Raw genomic sequence first — 19,872 nt, forward strand, 5'->3', positions numbered from 1 at the left:
TTCTTGTTTTCCCTTTAACCTAGAGGATGTCATATTTACAAGGGCACTTAGATACCATCTACCACAACCCCCTCAATCTACAAATAGGGAAAACTAAGACTCAGATAAGGCAAAGAACTTGACCAAAGTCTGTCCAACCCTCAAAATCCATTTTCTACTATATCCCCTGTCTCTTTAGAAAAACGCGTTGCAAAAACATTCTAGTACACTGTTCTTAAACCTTATTCTGCTAGGTAAGGAATGATGCTACATAACACAACATACACTAGTATTTAAGGCAGTATACACAAAACCACATATTTTCCCTACACTCTAATTATAATGCTAATCTTTTAAAAATTACTTTCTCATAAACCGATTCATTGCTAGATTGGAGGGAAAAAGATCAATTCAATACTTAGAATTTGAAATTACTATGAAGTCACATTAACAGAAGTTAATATTTACTGTTTGTATGTACCACATATGTCCCACATACATACATACATATGTACATAACTTCAGGTTGGAGGCCCCTCTCCATCCCACCTTCTGACCCTTTCACAACTTTTTCATTTAAATGTATGAAACCTACATTTCATTTAAATGTAACGTCAGAACTCTCAAATCTTATTGTCATTTTCATGAAGTTCTTGGGGGTACCACACAGCCTACAAAAGCAGATGGTCCTATTTACATCTGTATGTATGTAAATTACATTATCACAATTCCCTTTAATGTCTCAGGACACAACTTAATTTCTGGACTATTCTAACTTGTGAAATTAAAACTTAAATCATATAACCACAGCATTTCCTTTCCCCACAGGAGAAGTTACTACATTCTCCAATGTTTTAGGAGTACATATACCACTGTGTTAAGTAGTTGTTCACAAATCCCTTTCCTTTATCATATTGTGTGTTTCTGGACAGCAAGAATCCCAGAACCTTCTAGAATGCATGAATGTATTAGAAAGTCAAAAAAAATGCTTGATAAAAGATACTGAAGAATGAATCCTCGTCGAGATGGGAAAGTCCAAAGCAATGCCTACATAGTAATTCAGACTCTTCATTATAACCTAATAGAATAAAGGAAGCAAAGTTATCCACACTGACACTTCTGCTTCTTGATCACTAGGGAATTCACTTCCATGACTACACCCACCATTTCTTGTGAAGCACAAGAAACTAGATAGAAAGGGATCTGTCCTAGACCATAATGTACCAAAAGAATGTTTAGTCTCCCCCAGTTATGCATCCTCTATCATGGAAATTGTGACAATGATCAAATAGAATAAAAGCTGATTTTCTCTACCAAAAGTAAGATATTCAAGGACCCCTAAATATCTCTTCCAAGTTTTCTTTTCCAACCTGTTTTGTTCTATATTCTCTTCCCTGCAATATTGAGCAAGATTAGAAAGATAAAAGGACTAATGGAAGGGTCTTAAAAGCCTAATACCTTAGATGTAAGTGTGAATCAATAATGTGAAAGTAAAAGTTACCATATTTCTATACTAAAACTCTAAAGTTCCAACTAAAAATTTAATTTCTTTCATTAGTATGTAAACGGGCTAAACTTTCTTTAAAACACCTTTTGAGGGGCGCCTGGGTGGCGCAGTCGGTTAAGCGTCCGACTTCAGCCAGGTCACGATCTCGCGATTCGGGAGTTCGAGCCCCGCGTCGGGCTCTGGGCTGATGGCTCAGAGCCTGGAGCCTGTTTCTGATTCTGTGTCTCCCTCTCTCTCTGCCCCTCCCCCGTTCATGCTCTGTCTCTCTCTGTCCCAAAAATAAATAAACGTTGAAAAAAAAAAAAAAATTAAAACACCTTTTGAAAACGTTGGATCAGTCACACACTGGAATGAGAGAGTACAACAAATGAAAAAATTCCTTCTAAAGTATAAAAGGACCTAGAAAACATATGCCCGCACAAGAAATGGGAATAAATTTAAGGAACCTAAGATTACTGGCACACCAGAGATGCTTTGAGGTATATGCCCAGCTTTTCGAGGTTACCAGAAAATAAACACAACCTCTTGAGACCAAAAAATAAACAAACAAAAGCAATAAAAAACTATTACATATTTTCTCAATATATTCTTATTTCAATACCTTATACAAACTGCCCTGATTTGAATATTTTTCATAGTTAAAATTACTCTGAAAAATTACACACGTCAAAAGGTCTTAAGGGCTTTCAAAGTAAATACAGTTATGCTATGGTGAAGTTCTCAGAGTCAAAGACTCAACTGATTAATAATAGCCCTTATACATTTTCAGACTTAAATATCACCATCACATACTCTGAGGCACAGAATTCCAGGTTTTGCTAAGTACTTTTTTGGCAATTCAAGAAATACAAAGCTTCACCATAAGGAAAATTTTGATCCTCCTGTAGGCACTTCTCCCTAATTTTCACAGCACAATATCAATAAATATTGTCATCATCAAACTGCCATTAATGCATCTGATACCGTGTGTGTGTGTACTTGTGTACTTAGGAAAAGTATAAAAGGATGTATGCTGTAATAGTGGTTACCTTTAGAAGATTAAGCATGATTTTTATTTGTTTTCAACAGTTTTCTGACTTATCTAGTTTCCAATATATATATAATTAGAAATGATTACCTATTTCCATTAAGATATATGACATAAATTATCAGCATGTAAATAAACCAGCTTTATGAAGCCCATCAATACAGACTCACAGTAGCAAAGCACACTCACCTGCTTCATTACACAAAGCTTTCAAGTCTGCTCCAACATACCCATGAGCACTATTTGCCAGCTGTAGCAGCTCAGCTTCAGTGAGCAAATGGGGTACAGTTCGAAGAAGTTTCTGGAGGATATCTAGCCGATCCTCAGCATTAGGAACTCCAATCTCAATCTCTTTATCAAATCGTCCAGGTCTTCGAAGTGCAGCATCTAAGGCATGAGGGCGATTTGTGGCCCCAAGGACCAACACTTGTCCTTCACTTCCTTCCTAACAAAATGAGAATAAATATCATTACTTTTAAAAGTAATAAACATATTGGCACTCGCTCTGTAGATCAGATGAATCTAACTGTCCAGGCTGCTAAGTCCTACCCGTTACACTTTTATTACTCATCCCATATCTTCCTAAGTTCAGCCTAAATACTCCCTCACCTAGAAAGTTTTCCAATAATTACCTTTCCAACTATAGTAAGTGATGTCTCTCCCATTTTTAGCATCTAAACTTCACCATCTTCATGAATGGAGGGGCAGGGAGAGAGGGAAACAGAATCCAAAGCAGGCTCCAGACTCTGAGCTGCCAGCACAGAGCCCAACACAGGGCTCAAACCTATGAACCATGAGATCATAACTGACCCGATGTCAGATGTTTAACCAACTGAGCCACCCAGGTGCCCCAGGAATGAAATTTAAAACAACAAATTATAAAAAACTAACAATGATCAGCCACCTGTGAGGTTATCCAACACTCTATTCTGATGATACAGTGTAATACAAGTTTAACTGAAATGTGATTGAAAGTAAGAAAACTCAACCTGTTCAATTGTACTGGATGTGCCAACAGAAAATGCATGGATTACAATAAAATCTATGAATTATGAATCTAGAAGATAAATACAGGCCCTTAAGCATTTTCACACTAAAACATCAGTGTCAGATGCTTCCAGTCCTGCCCATAGACAAGAACACCAGTCCAGAGTAGACTTACCCTAGCAGCAGAGAAAGCAGAATGACATAGTAATTAAGATCCTCCAACACAAAGCCTTCCATCCGATTTTATACTTCCCAAAAACTCTTCTAATTATAATACAGCTCTCCATACATATTTGTCTTCAAGATGAAAAGATTCAACCATAAACAAAGATATCTGGTTGGCTTAATGATGATATTCTTATTATAAATAGACAAACTGGCATCCCAGTTTATGTATGTCTCTCGTGAGTGTTGCTATTGTGAGTCAGTCCTCAGCCCTGACACCTCCAACATACTAACATCACTGAACTCTCCAATTTTAAAGACGGAGAACCAAACCTGGGATGATCACACCTAGTTATTGTACCAAGACTGAGAACGAGGTGGTCATCCAGCTTCCTCCAGGTTCAACTCTTCTCTAATGTTACTCTTAAAATTGTAACGCATGTTAGCAAATAACAGACACTTAAAACCCAACCTTCACATTATTTTCACATGTTTAGTTTTTACCAACAAGTAGTAAAAACCAAAAAGTTCTAACAGTCCAGTTTTGCGATGTGCAAAAGGAGGACTTGGGACTACATGATTTCTAAAATTTCTTTTGGTTCTAACATGACTCTACAAAACGAGTTATTTATGTAAAAATCCTGCATAAGAAATGTATTCTGGTTAATGGCTGTCAGGAGTCTGAAAGAATTTTTCTTCATTCCTGCTTCTACATCTATGGATCTTCCTTTCACAAGCAGCACAGTCTTTATTAATTTGCAAATGTATGCCCTATCAGAGAATCTATAGAGAGAATCTATAGATTCTATAGAATCTATCACGGGTAGGGGCGCCTGGGTGGCGCAGTCGGTTAAGCGTCCGACTTCAGCCAGGTCACGATCTCGTGGTCCATGAGTTCAAGCCCCGCGTCGGGCTCTGGGCTGATGGCTCAGAGCCTGGAGCCTGTTTACCATTCTGTGTCTCCCTCTCTCTCTGCCCCTCCCCCGTTCATGCTCCGTCTCTCTCTGTCCCAAAAAAAAATAAATAAACATTGGGGGAAAAAAAAAAAAAAGAATCTATCATGGGTAGCTTCTTTTTAAACCCTGCGCAAACAGGGGCACCCAGGTGGCTCAGTTGGTTAAGCGTCTGACTCTTGGTTTCGGTTCAGAGCATGATCTCACAATCCATGAGTTCAAGCCCCATGTCCAGCTCCACACTGAAAGTACAGAGCCCGCTTGGGGTTTTTCTCTCCCTCTCTCTGACCTCCCCAGCTTGCGCTCTCTCCCTCTCTCTCTCTCTTGCGCTCTCTCCCTCTCTCTTCAAAAATAAATAAACATAAAAAATTTTTTTATTTATTTTTTTTTAATTTTTTTTTCAACGTTTATTTATTTTTGGGACAGAGAGAGACAGAGCATGAACGGGGGAGGGGCAGAGAGAGAGGGAGACACAGAATCGGAAACAGGCTCCAGGCTCTGAGCCATCAGCCCAGAGCCCGACGCGGGGCTCGAACTCCCGAATCGCGAGATCGTGACCTGGCTGAAGTCGGATGCTTAACCGACTGCGCCACCCAGGCGCCCCTAAAAAAATTTTTTTAATTAAAAAAAATTTAAATGTTGCACAAACATATTTTTCCATTATTCTTTATTTCCTTTCTACTGTCAAACTTAAAGCCCCAAAAGAATCAATTTGTACATGAGTATTCAAGACTTAATCATGAAATTTCTTAGTAAAATCCTCTAAAATATATCTAAATCTTCTTTACTGATTTTTGTTTCTGGTTTTTTATTTTATTAAAATAATTTTTTTCAATGTTTATTTATTTATTTATTTATTTTTAATTTTTTTTAACGTTTATTTATTTTTGAGACAGAGAGAGACAGAGCATGAACGGGGGAGGGTCAGAGAGAGAGGGAGACACAGAATCTGAAACAGGCTCCAGGCTCTGAGCCATGAGCACAGAGCCCGACGCGGGGCTGGAACTCATGGACCATGAGATCATGACCTGAGCCGAAGTCAGACACTCAACCGACTGAGCCACCCAGGCGCCCCTATGTTTATTTATTTTTGAAAAAGAAAGACAGAGCACGAGTGGGGGCAGGGCAGAGACGGAGAGGGAGACAGAATCCAAAACAGGCTCCAGGCTCTGAGCTGTCAGCACAAATCCCAACGTAGGGCTTGAACACGTGACCAGTGAGATCATGACCTGAGCCAAAGTCACAGGCTTAACCGACTGAGCCACCCAGGCACCCCGCTTCCGGTTTTTAAGTTAGTATCATTTATTATAAAAGAAATACATCATTGTATATTATTTTATACGGTAAAAAAGACAGTGTAGGTATACTATCCTAGAAGTTACTAAGATTTCTGCTGAAGAAAATTATTTTAGGGGTCTTTCCTCTAGTTTTTATGGCTAATATTTTTCCCTATCCTAGAATACCCCAAAACTCAGACATATTTGTTAGTTTTTGCTACTACATACATATTATTAAGAGGCAACCCTTTCCTACACAGAATCAATACTGGTGCTATACTTACTGAACCAATACCATCCATCAGTGTTAACAGTGATGCTACCACTCTTTTTTCCACTTCATTCTGAGCCCCTTCTCTTTTAGGACAAAGTGCATCCAGCTCATCAATAAAAATAATTGATGGGTGCCTGAAAAAAACAAGTAAAATGAATTCTTTAATATACCTATGATTTTTAAATTTGATACAATCCATTCCAATTACAAAACTAAAAGGGAGTACTCTTAAATTCTTAACTGAAATGCACATGCAAAAGAATGAAACTTACACCATACACAAAAATAAATTCAAAAATGAATTAAAAACCTAAATGTGAGATGTGAAACCATAAAAACCCTAGGAGAGAGCACAGGCAGTAATTTCTCTGACACTGGCCAGAGAAGCATTTTTCTAGATATGTCTCCTAAGGCAAGGGGGAAAAAAACAACCTATTGGGAATACATCAAAATAAAAAGCTTTTGCATAGCAAACTAAATAATTAACAAAACTAGGGGCGCCTGGGTGGCGCAGTCGGTTAAGCGTCCGACTTCAGCCAGGTCACGATCTCGCGGTCCGTGAGTTTGAGCCCCGCGTCGGGCTCTGGGCTGATGGCTCAGAGCCTGGAGCCCGTTTCCGATTCTGTGTCTCCCTCTCTCTCTGCCCCTCCCCCGTTCATGCTCTGTCTCTCTCTGTCCCAAAAATAAATAAACGTTGAAAAAAAAAATTTTTTTAAATAAATAATTAACAAAACTAAAAGGCAATCCTACTAAATGGGAGAAGATACTTTCAATGACATATCCTATAAAGGGTTACTATCCAAAACATAAGAAGAACTGATATACCTCAACATCCAAAACACAAATAATCCAACTAAAAATGGGCAAAAGACATGAACGTACATTTCTCCAAAGAAGGTATACAGATTGCCAACAGACACATAAAAGATGCTCAACATTACTTATCATGAGGAAAATGCAAATCAAAACTACAATGAGATATCACCTCCCACTGGTCAGACTGGCTAAAATAAAAAACACAAGAAACAATAAGCGTTGGTGTGGATGTGGAGAAAAAGGAACCCTCATGCCTTATGCTGGTGGGAATGCAAACTGGTACAGTCACTGTGGAGGTTCCTCAAAAAGTTAAAAACAGAACTACCCTACAATCCAGCAATCACACTACTGGGTATTTACCAAAAAAATACAAAAATACTCATTCAAAGGTATGTATGCACCCCTATGTTTATAGTAGCATTATTTACAATAGCCAAATTATGGAAGTAGCCCAAGTGTCCATCAATAAATGAGTGGATAAAGAAGATGTGGTATTAATACACAATGGAATATTATTCAGCCATAAAAAGAATGAGATCTTGCCATTTGCAATAACATGGATGGAGCTACAAAATATAATACTAAGTAAAATAAGTCAGTAAGAGAAAGACAAATACCATATTATTTCACTTACCCTTGAATTTAAGAAACAAAACAAATGAGCAAAGGAAAAAAAAAATAGAGCGAGAGAGGGTGAGAAAGAGGGAGACAAGCTAAAAAACAGACTTTTAAATATAGAGAACTGATGATTACCAGAGGGATGGGTGAAATAGGTGATGGGGATTAAGGAGGACAATCGTCCTGATGAGCAATGGGTGATATATGGAATTGCTGAATCACTATATTGTACATCTGAAACTAATATAATACTGCAAACTATACTGGAATTAAAATAAAAAACTACAAAAAGGAAATTTAATGCATCAAATTTAGGGCTTTAATTAATAATATTAAGACAAAGGCAATAGGATGAAAAACCTTAGATTAACTGTTCTAACAGATCTGAACTCAATAAAAAGAAGACTATTGAGAATAGTCTACTACTCATGAGTCTATGCCCAAACAGAAGTTGACTGCTAATGCCCAATAAATTGTTATGATTGCAACAATTCAGAAGATGAGGCCAGAGATGTCCCTTGAAGCAGGTGTAAATTCCAAGGAATAGAAATTCCAATAAACACTAAAAAAAAGGGGGGGGGGGGGGGTGGTGCCTGGGGGCTCAGTCAGTTGAGCATCCAACTTCAGCTCAGGTCATGATCTCAAGGTTTGTGGGTTCAACCCCTGCATCAGGCTCTGTGCTGACAGCTCAGAGCCTGGAGCCTGCTTGGATTCTGTGTCTCCCTCTCTCTCTGCCTCTCCCCGACTCGCAGTGTCTCTCTCAAAAATAAATAAAACATTAAAAAAAGAAAGAAATTCCAAATGCTCACCCTCTCTTTTTTTTTTTTTTAGCCTATTAAAAAAAGAACTCTCAAGATGATGAGTTCTCCCATAAAACGATGTGAATTCTCTCACAATAGAAAGCTTCAACTTCCAGGAACATAACAACAAAAACAACTACATAATAAGGTATACCACTGGTTCTCAAATTTTTAGTATTGGGACAACCAACTACTTTTTTCATCTGCTGTCTCTGGGAAAAAAAAAACTTTAAATATGAAAGTTCCTTTGACAAGAGTAGAATTATGGTAAGTTAAAAACCAAAACAGTGGTAGAGACAGCCTTATTACAAATAACATTACATTACACCATGTTATAGACCACACTCTTACACTCATTGCAATGCAACAGGTAGCCTAAACTGAGGAATAATCAAAGCGAACTGTTTCTAAAGAGCAACATATTTGTCTCTTTGAAGCAAACTATAATAAAAAAAAATTAAGCATAAAGGGCTACTATGATACAATCTACTAAGGCAACTAGATAAACTGGATATGCCTAAATACTCTAGGTATTCTAAAGAAAGAAAATCATACATTTATATGCTCAAGCAAAATCACCTGACTTAACATCTGTTTTAATTCTCCTACTTTATGTAATTCAGTAACTCACTTATCAAACTTTCAAGACAATTAGATAAAAATACATTAAATACAACTTCATTAGATTTATAATCATTGCTAGTGCTATCGGTATTATTTTTGTACTGTTCTTTCACGCTTCATATAGTGTTAGTAAGTGTACTTTGATTACAATATCCTTGACTACTAATTACAAACATCTAAATGTAAAGAATACCGTAGAGTGGCTTCAGCAAATATCTGACGTAGCCTTGCTTCTGTCTCCCCATAGAATCTGTAACAAATAAAATACATTTAAGGACCAACTTTTAGTGTTTTTAAAGTTTTGTCTTTAAAAGTTCATCTGACTTTTCATATATTTCCAGAATACTTAAAACTACTTTCAAAAATTATTTTCAAAACTTAATTTTTATACACAATTAAAAGCAAATTTAAAGTATTTCAACATATGAATATCCCGAGGGAATGCTATGCAGTCATTTTTTTGAAACACATTTAAGAAGTATTTAATAAAACTGTTTATTCTATTGAATTATGCACCTACTTGCTTATAATTTCAGGACCATTAATTACAGAAACATAGGCTCCGACTTCATTAGCAACAGCCCTAGCAATCATGGTCTTCCCAGTACCTGGAGGGCCATAGAGTAACACTCCTCTAGGTGGAGGAATTCCTAGAAGAAAAAGAAGACTGTATTCAACATTACTAGGTTTCTTGTGTTATCATATGATTGCAAACATGAGTTGTAAATTTACCTTGTATCACAAAACTAAAGTAAGAGTCAGACCTTCTGACCCTGCCCCTTCCCCTCAAAATGTACTAACTGGCCCCAACACTGATCTCCAGAAATGATTTTTTCTCTCTCAGTAGACCCAACCAGGCCAGGCACACTGGTGAAAAACTGGCTGGACATCCACAAAATTGCTATGTCCCATCCCACACAGCACAGTTCAATAATCAGAACACAAAGCTCAGACAAGAACAAGGACATCCAAAACAAGCCATCAATCTTAATTTTCATCCAACTAGCCAACTTAGACTATATAAAGATTACTAGCAAAATGTCAATCCAAGGGTTCATTCCATATTTATATATAGACTCATGAAAAAGGAAAAGGCAGAGAAAGAGATGGTAGGCATCAAATACATGCAGAGGATCTGGGCAATTACCATACAGAGGAATCCCTGAGTTTCCTAGGAGCCAATCACTCCCTTAACCACTTGCTTAAATGCAAATAGATCTGTACACAGCTACATTTCCTAACAAAGAAATTTTACCCAACATATTTGAATGTTTGGTTTACTTCTTTGGTCACTGCAGCTCATCTAGAATGACAAGATACCAATTCTAGATCCAATACAAACAATTGTGGAAGTATGCAATTAGAAGATACAAGGCTGCAGCTAACTCACATTACAATCTAAAGAGATAAAGCATGAAAAAAAGCTCACAGTTTAACCGGCATCTCCCAAAGCAACTCACACCTCCTACCATACCTACTACTCAGGAAAAAAAAAAACAAGAAAAGAAAGTGAACACTTATTTAAATGGAATGAGCCAACTGCTTTTTAGTTCGAATTTAATACTTCTGGGTGCAATACGCTGAAGGAATCATACCATAACTCTTGAAAAGTTCAGGCTGCTTGAGAGGCAAGTCAATTATTTCTCTAATTGTTTTCAGCTGACTATTTAAGCCTCCTATCATGTCGTAAGTTACTTTGAATTGGTTGTCTTGCTCTTCTGAATTTGTACAAATCTTTGTAAAATTCACTCTCGTTGTTGAAGAAATAAAATAAAAAGTATCAGTGTTGTGCTTTGTTCCCACATAGGCTGACTTTAGCAATCTCTCTTCATTAACAAGTTGCTCATTTCCTCCTTTGGCCAATTCAAAACTACATTTAAGTCCTGTGATCTCTGCTAGTTCAAGTCCACTGTTGTCCCTAGGACTCTGTGTAACATCTGAAAAAATGTCACTAGCTTTATTTATCATTCTGTCATCTACTGGTTTGCAAGGAGTACTGCTTGATGTTGGATCCCGAGGCTCTTCCAGATCTAACTGGCTCAGCTGTAAGGCTACATCCAGGGTACTGGTGTCTATGTTGGACTGTTCACAGGCCATTCCTTGAGCATCAGTGTCATTCTGAGGCCTTCTCAATATCATGCCATCTGTCCCTTTCACTCTCAACACTTGCAACTTGCATGGTCGTCCATAGAATGTACAATACAAAAAGTTGCCTGGTAAAACAATCTTGCCATCTAGAAAATAATTTTTTAAAAATATATGTTAGCATAACTTTTACCCATTTAATGTTTAAATAGCAATTTATTCCATCTATTAATAAAACTCCTGAAAAACTAATCATATTAATAATTGCCATAAAAAAGAGACAACTTAATATTCCCATTTGATAGAGCACTATCTAGAGACAGAAGGACAAGATAACTCTTTACAATCTTCCACACACTCAATACATCTAGAATCCTATCAACTCGTCAACACATAGCCAGGCATTCTATATCTAATAATAAACTCACCTAAAATGGCACACCTGCCTGATACTCCAAGGTAACATTTCTCATAGGAAAGACCAAGAGCTCAAAGGTTAAAGTCTCAGTTCTAACACTGACTTTGTCCGTAGACAAATCATGTATTCTCTCCACTGCTCAACTACCAATCAATTGAGAAAAAAATCCCTATCTCTAAAGGACATTAATTCATTGAGAAGAACATTCTCCACACTGTTGAAGATAACTATGATCTATATAAGACTTCAAAGACACATTACTTTATTTACTGCTACCTTGCTTCTTACAATTTAAAAAACTATTTAAAATATGTCTCTCACCTAGTTTTCTCAGAAGACAACCAGTCAGTTGTTCTTCATTAATATCCACATTTTTGTCACTATAAAGGGCAGGGGAAATAGAAATCAGCATCGAGTACACCAGAAACTAAAACGTAATATAAAATTACATATACATAGTTGTAATGCAGACCTAGTCACCTGGAAATGGTTTATACAATACTGGAATGATTTATGCTTTTCAGATATTTCTTATAGCCATGAAAAGATGATTTGCAACTTGGTGTCCTAATGACCTAAATCAATGTTCTTCAAAATATAGAGTACTATCCATTAGTGGATCATGAAATCATTTCAGTCAATCTCATCCAGCATTTTTTTAATAGAATACAAAATGTCAAAAGTACATCACACATAGAAAGGGTAAATACTGCTTAGAAAAGCATTACTTTCTTATACATACATTCATACACATCTATATACTCATGTATACAGGTACACACGTGAGTACATGTGTGCACCATATTTGTGGATGTATACATATACTAGATCACAATGAAATGTATTTTTCATTGTGTGTCATAGCCAACATTTGAAAAACACTGATCTAAATTAACCATCCCTTTTCTGAAATTGCCTAGCTTGGAGAAAGGCTTTTACTCATAGATTACTTCACTTCTGTTCTATAATTTAGAATTTATCTTTCTGGAAAATTAAGTCCTTAAAGGACATTACCTGAAGAGGTACAAATAAGAAAAAGGGAGAGTAATGGTGTAATGGAATTTTATTCTGGAGAAAGGGCATGCCTACAGAAAAATGAGAACCCTTTCTTCCAGCTAATGATTGTTTTTCAGAAAGGTTGCTTGAGTATAGGAAGTAGGTACATCTAAAAATCTTGTGAAGAAACATGTTCTTGGACAGTTCTCAGAATAGGTGCATTTTTCCTTATTCCGCACATGTAAGTAGCCCATACCAGCAGAGGAGGCTACGGTTGTGAGGTTGTCCAGAGATTGGTGGAAAAGTGATAGTTTAGCTCAAGAAGAAGTATATTAGCAGACCCATCTGGTCCAAATCTAAGCCTTGTTCTCCAATCACTTTATCAGCAACAAACAAAACCAATAGTGTCAACTTCATTATTTGCAGATTCACCCACCTGCTACAATTTATTTGTAACCCCAAAATCAATACTAAAAGAGCTTGCCTAGTCATTCACGGACATGTGTAGAGCAGGCAAAACGATGGAGTCACTAAACACTTTCCTAGCTGAGGTTGAAAAAGAACTCTTGTTTTCATTCTTCCAGAGACAACAAGAAGATGGCAGAGATGGTAGGAGGCAGTGCAGTGTACAGCAGAAACTGCAGCTCGTGGGTGAGCTGGAGATTTGAATCCTAACTGGTATCTGTCAGTGAGGTGGCCTCCGGCAAGTCACTCAACATTTCTGAACTACCACTTCTCTTTTATAAAATAAAGAAGTGAAAATCTATCAGAATGAGTTGTCTTGAGATTATAATGTATGGTAAGATATGTATATGTATATATTTATACTAAATACGCACTAAATATAGTAACATTATTAGCATATGCTATTATATATAACATACGTTAAATATTTAAACATAAATATGTAACATTAAATATAAATATATACATACTTTGCTAATGCAGTACTCACAGCAACTTTATAGAACATACTTAGCACTAAGAATGAGAATCGACTGTGTATTCTTATAGAGAGAAAAAAAAGAACAAGGGGGAAATTTCAAATCAAATGTATATATAAACTACACGGGAAACTGTATCTCCTTAAATGCTTAAATTCACTTCTGTTTATAGAACTCTGAAACCAGTTACATTTAAATCATTTCTATTTATTAAACTCTGAATAGAAGATATTCACAAACGAGTATAAGAATGGAAAAAATACTAAGTTTTGCTTTTAAAAAATGAATAGGTGCAGATAAAATTACTTCCACTAGAAGGAGCTCTAACCTTACTAATAAAATTTTTCAGAAGCAAACGAAGGGTATGATCCACAGATTAAAATTACTGATTTATCTTACTTGAAATTAAGTTTCTTGTCTAAGCTCTGCTGCCACATTTAAAACACAAGATTTTTTAATAAAATTGTAAAGACCAAGTTGCCATTTAAACACATACAGTCCCTGTATAGTAGGTTATCGTCATCACCTAAGACTGCTGCGCCCTCAAGAGGTCACACTAGCTAGATCATCAAAAATCCAATCAACTGATGCCTGCAACCTGCAGCAACTGTCTCAAAACACTCTAAAGATAAATACCATTTAATCTGTGTAGAACTACTACCTAACCCATAAAATAATGGGTAAGTTACTTCTCACCCAGTCCATTTCCTCATCTTTAAAAAAAAAATTTTTTTTTTAATGTTTGTTTATTTCTGAGACAGAGACAAAGCGTGAGAGGGGGAAGGACAGAGAGAGAGGGAGACAGAATCAGAAGCAGGCTCCAGGCTCTGAGCTGTCAGCACAGAGCCCGATGCAGGGCTCGAACTCACAAACGGTGAGATCATGACCTGAGCCAAAGTCTGTCGCTCAACCGACTGAGCCACCCAGGCTCCCCTCCTCATCTTTAAGAAAGGGATAAATATGGGCACCTTGTAGGATGTTCGGAGTATTAAATGAGAGAAGAAAAGGTGTGTATGCATGTGTGTGTGCTAGTACACAGCTGGTGCACAACACATGCTGAGTTTTCCTTTCCCCTCTTCCTTTTATTTTACTGTTTGCTAAAATGTTATTAAGTTCTCTGAAAAATGTTTCCTGGTTTATAAGAAAAAAAAAATATGCTAATGCTCAAGCTTGAAATCTACAAAACTACCAAAAGAGAAGAAAACATTTTAAAATCAAACTAATGACTGGAAAATGTTTTGTGATTCTTGCAAACAGAATATCCAAGATGACTGGTGATATACTTTAACTGCATTGATAAGGTGATTCAAACAATTAGTCTTTGATGAGGGACTTTCAAAATCTAATAAATATAACTGTTTTATTAGACTGAATAATCAATGAGTTAAAATATATAATCAGGTACTTTGCTTGAACAGTCTTGATTAAAACTTATTTCTTGCCTATTCACGGTAATCTACTCCCTCCTTTACAACATCTCTGATTACACTGCGATCCAAGATGAAAACTACTGTGGAACATACATCGGTAATAATTCCTCTCACCAAAAAAATCAGGGCAGACTCTAATCACACGGCAATACAGTCTCTAGTCCATATATTACGTAGCACTCATCTAGCTTATACTGTCTAATACAGTAGAACACTAGCCACTCGCCACGTGTGGCTATCGAGCACTTAAATGTGGCTAGTCCAAATTGAGGTGTGCTGGCAAGTTTAACATACACAGTGGATTTTTTAAGACTTAGTTTGAAAAACAGAATGGAAAATAACTTATTAACAGTTTTTTATAGTTATTACAAGTTAAAATAAAATTTTACAATTGGTGTAATACTAAATATTAATATTGAAATAATGACTAACTTACATATTAAATATTTCACCAACTTGATTTTCCTTCTTAAAAGTGGCTACCAGAAAATGCAAAATTATATATGTGGTTCACATTTGTGATTCTTGTTCTATTTCTGCTGGGCAGCACTCATTTAGATTGTCACCAAAGAAAAGCACCAAACCTGAGTGTCACATCCATTTCCTCAGCCTGAAGCACAGCACCCAATAGAGGCTGGACTTGAATGGCATCACCAACGCTCACGCCCACATTCTTTTGCGCCATTTCACTCAGGCCAACCTTGCCTCCAGGAAATCCTGCCACAGGCCAGGCCGTATAGACCTGCCCAGAACACAGGAAATAAAAATATGAGAAAATAAATATTCATAGAAAATCATTAATTTATAAGGCAGAAAACTAAGCACAACTAAGTATATGGATCTGCAAAACACAGTCCTCACCCCCAAAGGACTTACAATCTGACACAAGTTACAAAAAACTTTATTTATTTATTTATTTATTTACTTACTTATTTACTTATTTTTGAGAGAGAGAGAGAGCACAAGTAGGGAAGGGGCAGGGAGAGAGGGGAGCAGAAGATCAGAAGCGGGTTCTGTGCTGACAGCAGCGAGCTCAATGCAGGGCTCAAACTCACGAGCTGTGAGATGATGATCTGAGCCAAAGTCAGATGCTCAACCAACTGAGCCACCCACGTGCCCCCAAAAAACTTTTTAAATGAGTACTTAATTATGTCTTTTTGTGAAGATTAGGAATGATACCACGGTGAAATAGGTAGAAGATTTGAAAGGTAATTTACAAAAAAGAGACAAAGGCATTAACATGCAATAAGAAAATGGGAAAAAATACTAAAGACAAGCTAACAGTAAGCCTGGCACATAAACTTCATCCAGGAAGTAGTGAAGGAGCTGGCACAAGAGCTTCATGGGAACCTGGATCTCATTAGACTTAAATGTTAATGAAGAGAAGTGAAGATTTCCAGCTCCAGATAGTGGTCTGAGCTCATATATTTATAGTCTCCACAAAACACAGTGAAGAACTTTTTTTCTTTTTCTTTTTTAAGAATAATGAAAAGAGGGGCGCCTGGGTGGCGCAGTCGGTTAGGCGTCCAACTTCAGCCAGGTCACGATCTCGCGGTCCGTGAGTTCGAGCCCCGCGTCAGGCTCTGGGCTGATGGCTCAGAGCCTGGAGCCTGTTTCCGATTCTGTGTCTCCCTCTCTCTCTGCCCCTCCCCCGTTCATGCTCTGTCTCTCTCTGTCCCAAAAATAAATAAAAAACGTTGAAAAAAAAAATTAAAAAAAAAAATAAAAAATAAAAAAATAAAAAAAAAAGAATAATGAAAAGAATGAGAACTGTGCCATCAGCACCTAATAGATTTCAAATCATTTTCAGAGGACGCCACTGGATGAGAGAACACTGACTAATCAAGCAGCAGAAGACATAGCAGAGGCAGAGGCCGGCAGCAGGAAAGACCAACCTGGCAAAAATGATCCAGGAAAGGTTCTGGGTTTCAAGCCTCAAATATAATGAATAACAATAAGAACAAACAGCTGAAAACAGGAAAAGTAATCACATATTTGTGATGACACTCATATTTGAGAGGACACTCATACTCCCAAACAACATTTCTATGAATAAATACAATTAACAAACTGGAGGAGACAGGGCTGCTAGTGTGTGTCACCACCTTGGGAGAAAAGGCCTCTGTCTATATTATGACATTTAGAGGCTACTATTGCCAGGGTAGTCATAGATATCAAAGGAAGGAAAAGTTTATACAGATGTGAGGGTCATTTAAAATATAGTTTTTCATTTATTACTTTGTTGAAAACTAAAATAAAAAAAGTCACAAATCTTTCTAAACTAAGGAAATGAAAAACACTCTTACCTCTTGTTTTCCATCCAAACTGGTAAGCAACACTGGTCGACCTATACATATATTTGCAGATTTCATAGTGTTGAGTCCAAGTTGAACAAGGGAATTTTGGAATGTTTTGGGAACTCTGTCATCTACCAAAAAGGGAAAGAAAATTATTTTCATACTATTTTATAACTACTGAAATTAAAGCCTGCTTTCTGTTGGGAGTAAATTAAAATTTTCTAGCCACATAACCAAATGAACGCACTTACCATACTCTGGAGAAACCACAGTTCCAATCCTCTTTATTTTAATGAAAAGACTTAAAACCAAACCTTTCTAAGGGTCCACTGACTGACAGTTTGAGTGCTAACTAAAAGAGGATGTCTTATGGGGTAGGTATTAGTTTCCATCTTTTAAGAAATATGATCTCTAACTTTTTTAAGAACTGCACATACCTGCAACAAGGCTTTTCATACTTGCATAGCAACCTTTGTACTACAGATTCTAAGTCGAGTTGGCTACTAATATTCAAAGGCTTGAGCTGGGGAACTGGCATTTGGTTCTGGAGGGTTAAGTTACATTTCCACTTCTGATCCACATGATAGCAATTCAAGAGTTTTCTTTTCTAATCCCAGGAACATATGGATAAAATAGGAACACAGGTCTTATTCCTTAGGCAAGTACACACTGACCAAAATGACCATTCTGTGTTTTCAACTTTGGCCAAGGACAGGGACCAGAATTCAGCCCAGCTGACGACACTTCTGAAAATGATGTGCTGATATGTCCACCCCCACCCAACCACCTCCTCAAGTACACATTTGGTCCTTCTTTTGATTCTTTCAGCACCCTATGCTGTCAGATATTAGCATTTATCATCATAATATACATTTGTTTTTCAGTCTGACTTTCTCCTAAACCCTGAGCTGCTTTGGCAGGAATTGGGTCAAATTCATCTTTGTATCTCCAATGCCTAGGAGTGCCAAATATAGCAGTCGCATAATAAACATCCATGAAATCAGTGAACATACTAGATGGCTACACAGCATTTTACTTTTCAGCACAAAATCAATGAAACACTTACGAAATTTTAGCTTGTCACAAACTTTGTTACAAACTTTATTATTAGACACATAGACCATAATCATAGTTCTCTAATATTGGTGTTCCTTAATAATCAAAAAAAGGATACTTTGAGTTTAAAAGGAACTAAGTCAATAAAAATAAAATCATGAGGTGTATCTAATTATTTTTTGCCACTACAAAATAACTACACAACACACTTATTTTCTGTCATCAGCTGAGAAAAACAAAGCATCTCACAGAGCTAAGATTAACAGTACTGAACACTTTATAAAATAAGCATATTTCACAATATGAGGCTGAAAAGAAATTCAACTTTCCTACGAGCATCAGGTCTCTTAACATAGTTTACTCATCAATAACACCAAAGAATCCTTTTGATGACTTAATAATGTTCACTTTTCTGCCACTTCTGTCTTTCTAAACCTCAATAAATTACCCTTTCCTCTTGAAAATTACCTCCCAGGTATATCCAGTCCTTGGCAAGACTATAGGTTTTCTTCTTCCTTCCATCCTATCCTGCACATTCACCATGCACCAGAATTTGACAAATCACAGGCTTCTCTAAATACTCCACTTCCTCCTTATCACCAATGAAGATCATGTTCAAACTCTCTCATTCACTGGCCTTATTTCCTAATACATCTCCACACATTCTCTTACAGTCCTCATTCCTCCAAAACCATACTTTAAAAATATACCTCAACATCCACTTTCCCTATTAACTATACGTTATTGAGCACTTTATGTGCCAAATTAACTAACGAGACAGTAAAGGTCATTTCAAACAACCATCCACTCTTCATTTGTTCTTTCAGCAAACATTTGCTATGTGCCTACAACATGGCAGATAATACGTTAGGCACTAGGAATACAAAGTGAACAAAAGCAGACAGTCCTTGGCCTCTCAGAGCTTATGATCTAATAGGATGAGGGAGTTATTAAACAATCACTGAATAATTCTGTAGTTGTAAACTAAAATTAATACAATGAAAGAATGACCAAGAGGGCCAGGAGAGCCTATAAAGTGGAATCTAATTGGGAAGAACCAGAGAATGCTTCTCCAAGGAAATAATGTTGAAATTCAGATCTGAAGGAAGAAGAGGAATTAACTAAATGAAGAGGGAATAAAGAGAATTCCTGACAAAGAGAACAGCTTGTACAGAAAAGTACTGGACAGAAGGAAGAATTATATACCTGAGTACACGCAGAATGGCAGGAGACAAGAAGGGGCCATGTAAGGAAGGTCAAGACCTCCCAGGGAAGTAGGCTGATAGGAAGCTGCTGGGCTCCTGACAGCAACTGAAGATCACTTAGGGGTGAAAAGCAAGCTCATGACAAGATGTTCGTTTTTAAAGATCATTCTGGCTGCACAGTGGGGGAAAAAAATGGGGAGTGGCTAGTGCAGTAGTCCAAGTGACAGATGATGGTGTTTGAGATCAAGGTAGAAACAGTGGTAATAAAGAAGAGGAATGTAGGTGATAAACAGAACTTGGTAGTGGACTGGATATGTGAGATCTGTGAAAGAGATGTCATGGATGACCCCTAGGATTCTGAATTTTACAATGGAAAATTGAACAGGTCCTGAGTTTGTTTTGTTGTGAAAATAT

The 19,872-nt window shown here is 37.0% G+C and overlaps 1 protein-coding gene across 1 annotated transcript in view; it reads right to left on the reverse strand.

Annotated features, from left to right (window-relative positions):
• SPATA5 (spermatogenesis associated 5) overlaps nucleotides 1-19,872 on the reverse strand; it is a 370,207-nt gene that overhangs the window by 347,963 nt on the left and 2,372 nt on the right. The window contains exons 2-9 of the mRNA XM_030313115.1: nucleotides 17,207-17,328; nucleotides 15,485-15,642; nucleotides 11,852-11,910; nucleotides 10,623-11,261; nucleotides 9,548-9,677; nucleotides 9,221-9,277; nucleotides 6,180-6,303; nucleotides 2,703-2,958 (exon numbers count right to left, since the gene is read on the reverse strand). Of these exons, the coding sequence (XP_030168975.1) occupies nucleotides 2,703-2,958; nucleotides 6,180-6,303; nucleotides 9,221-9,277; nucleotides 9,548-9,677; nucleotides 10,623-11,261; nucleotides 11,852-11,910; nucleotides 15,485-15,642; nucleotides 17,207-17,328 (1,545 nt within the window). The remainder of the gene's footprint in view (nucleotides 1-2,702; nucleotides 2,959-6,179; nucleotides 6,304-9,220; nucleotides 9,278-9,547; nucleotides 9,678-10,622; nucleotides 11,262-11,851; nucleotides 11,911-15,484; nucleotides 15,643-17,206; nucleotides 17,329-19,872) is intronic.

The sequence above is a fragment of the Lynx canadensis genome, chromosome B1 (assembly GCF_007474595.2).
Source record: "Lynx canadensis isolate LIC74 chromosome B1, mLynCan4.pri.v2, whole genome shotgun sequence".
NCBI lineage: Eukaryota > Metazoa > Chordata > Mammalia > Carnivora > Felidae > Lynx > Lynx canadensis.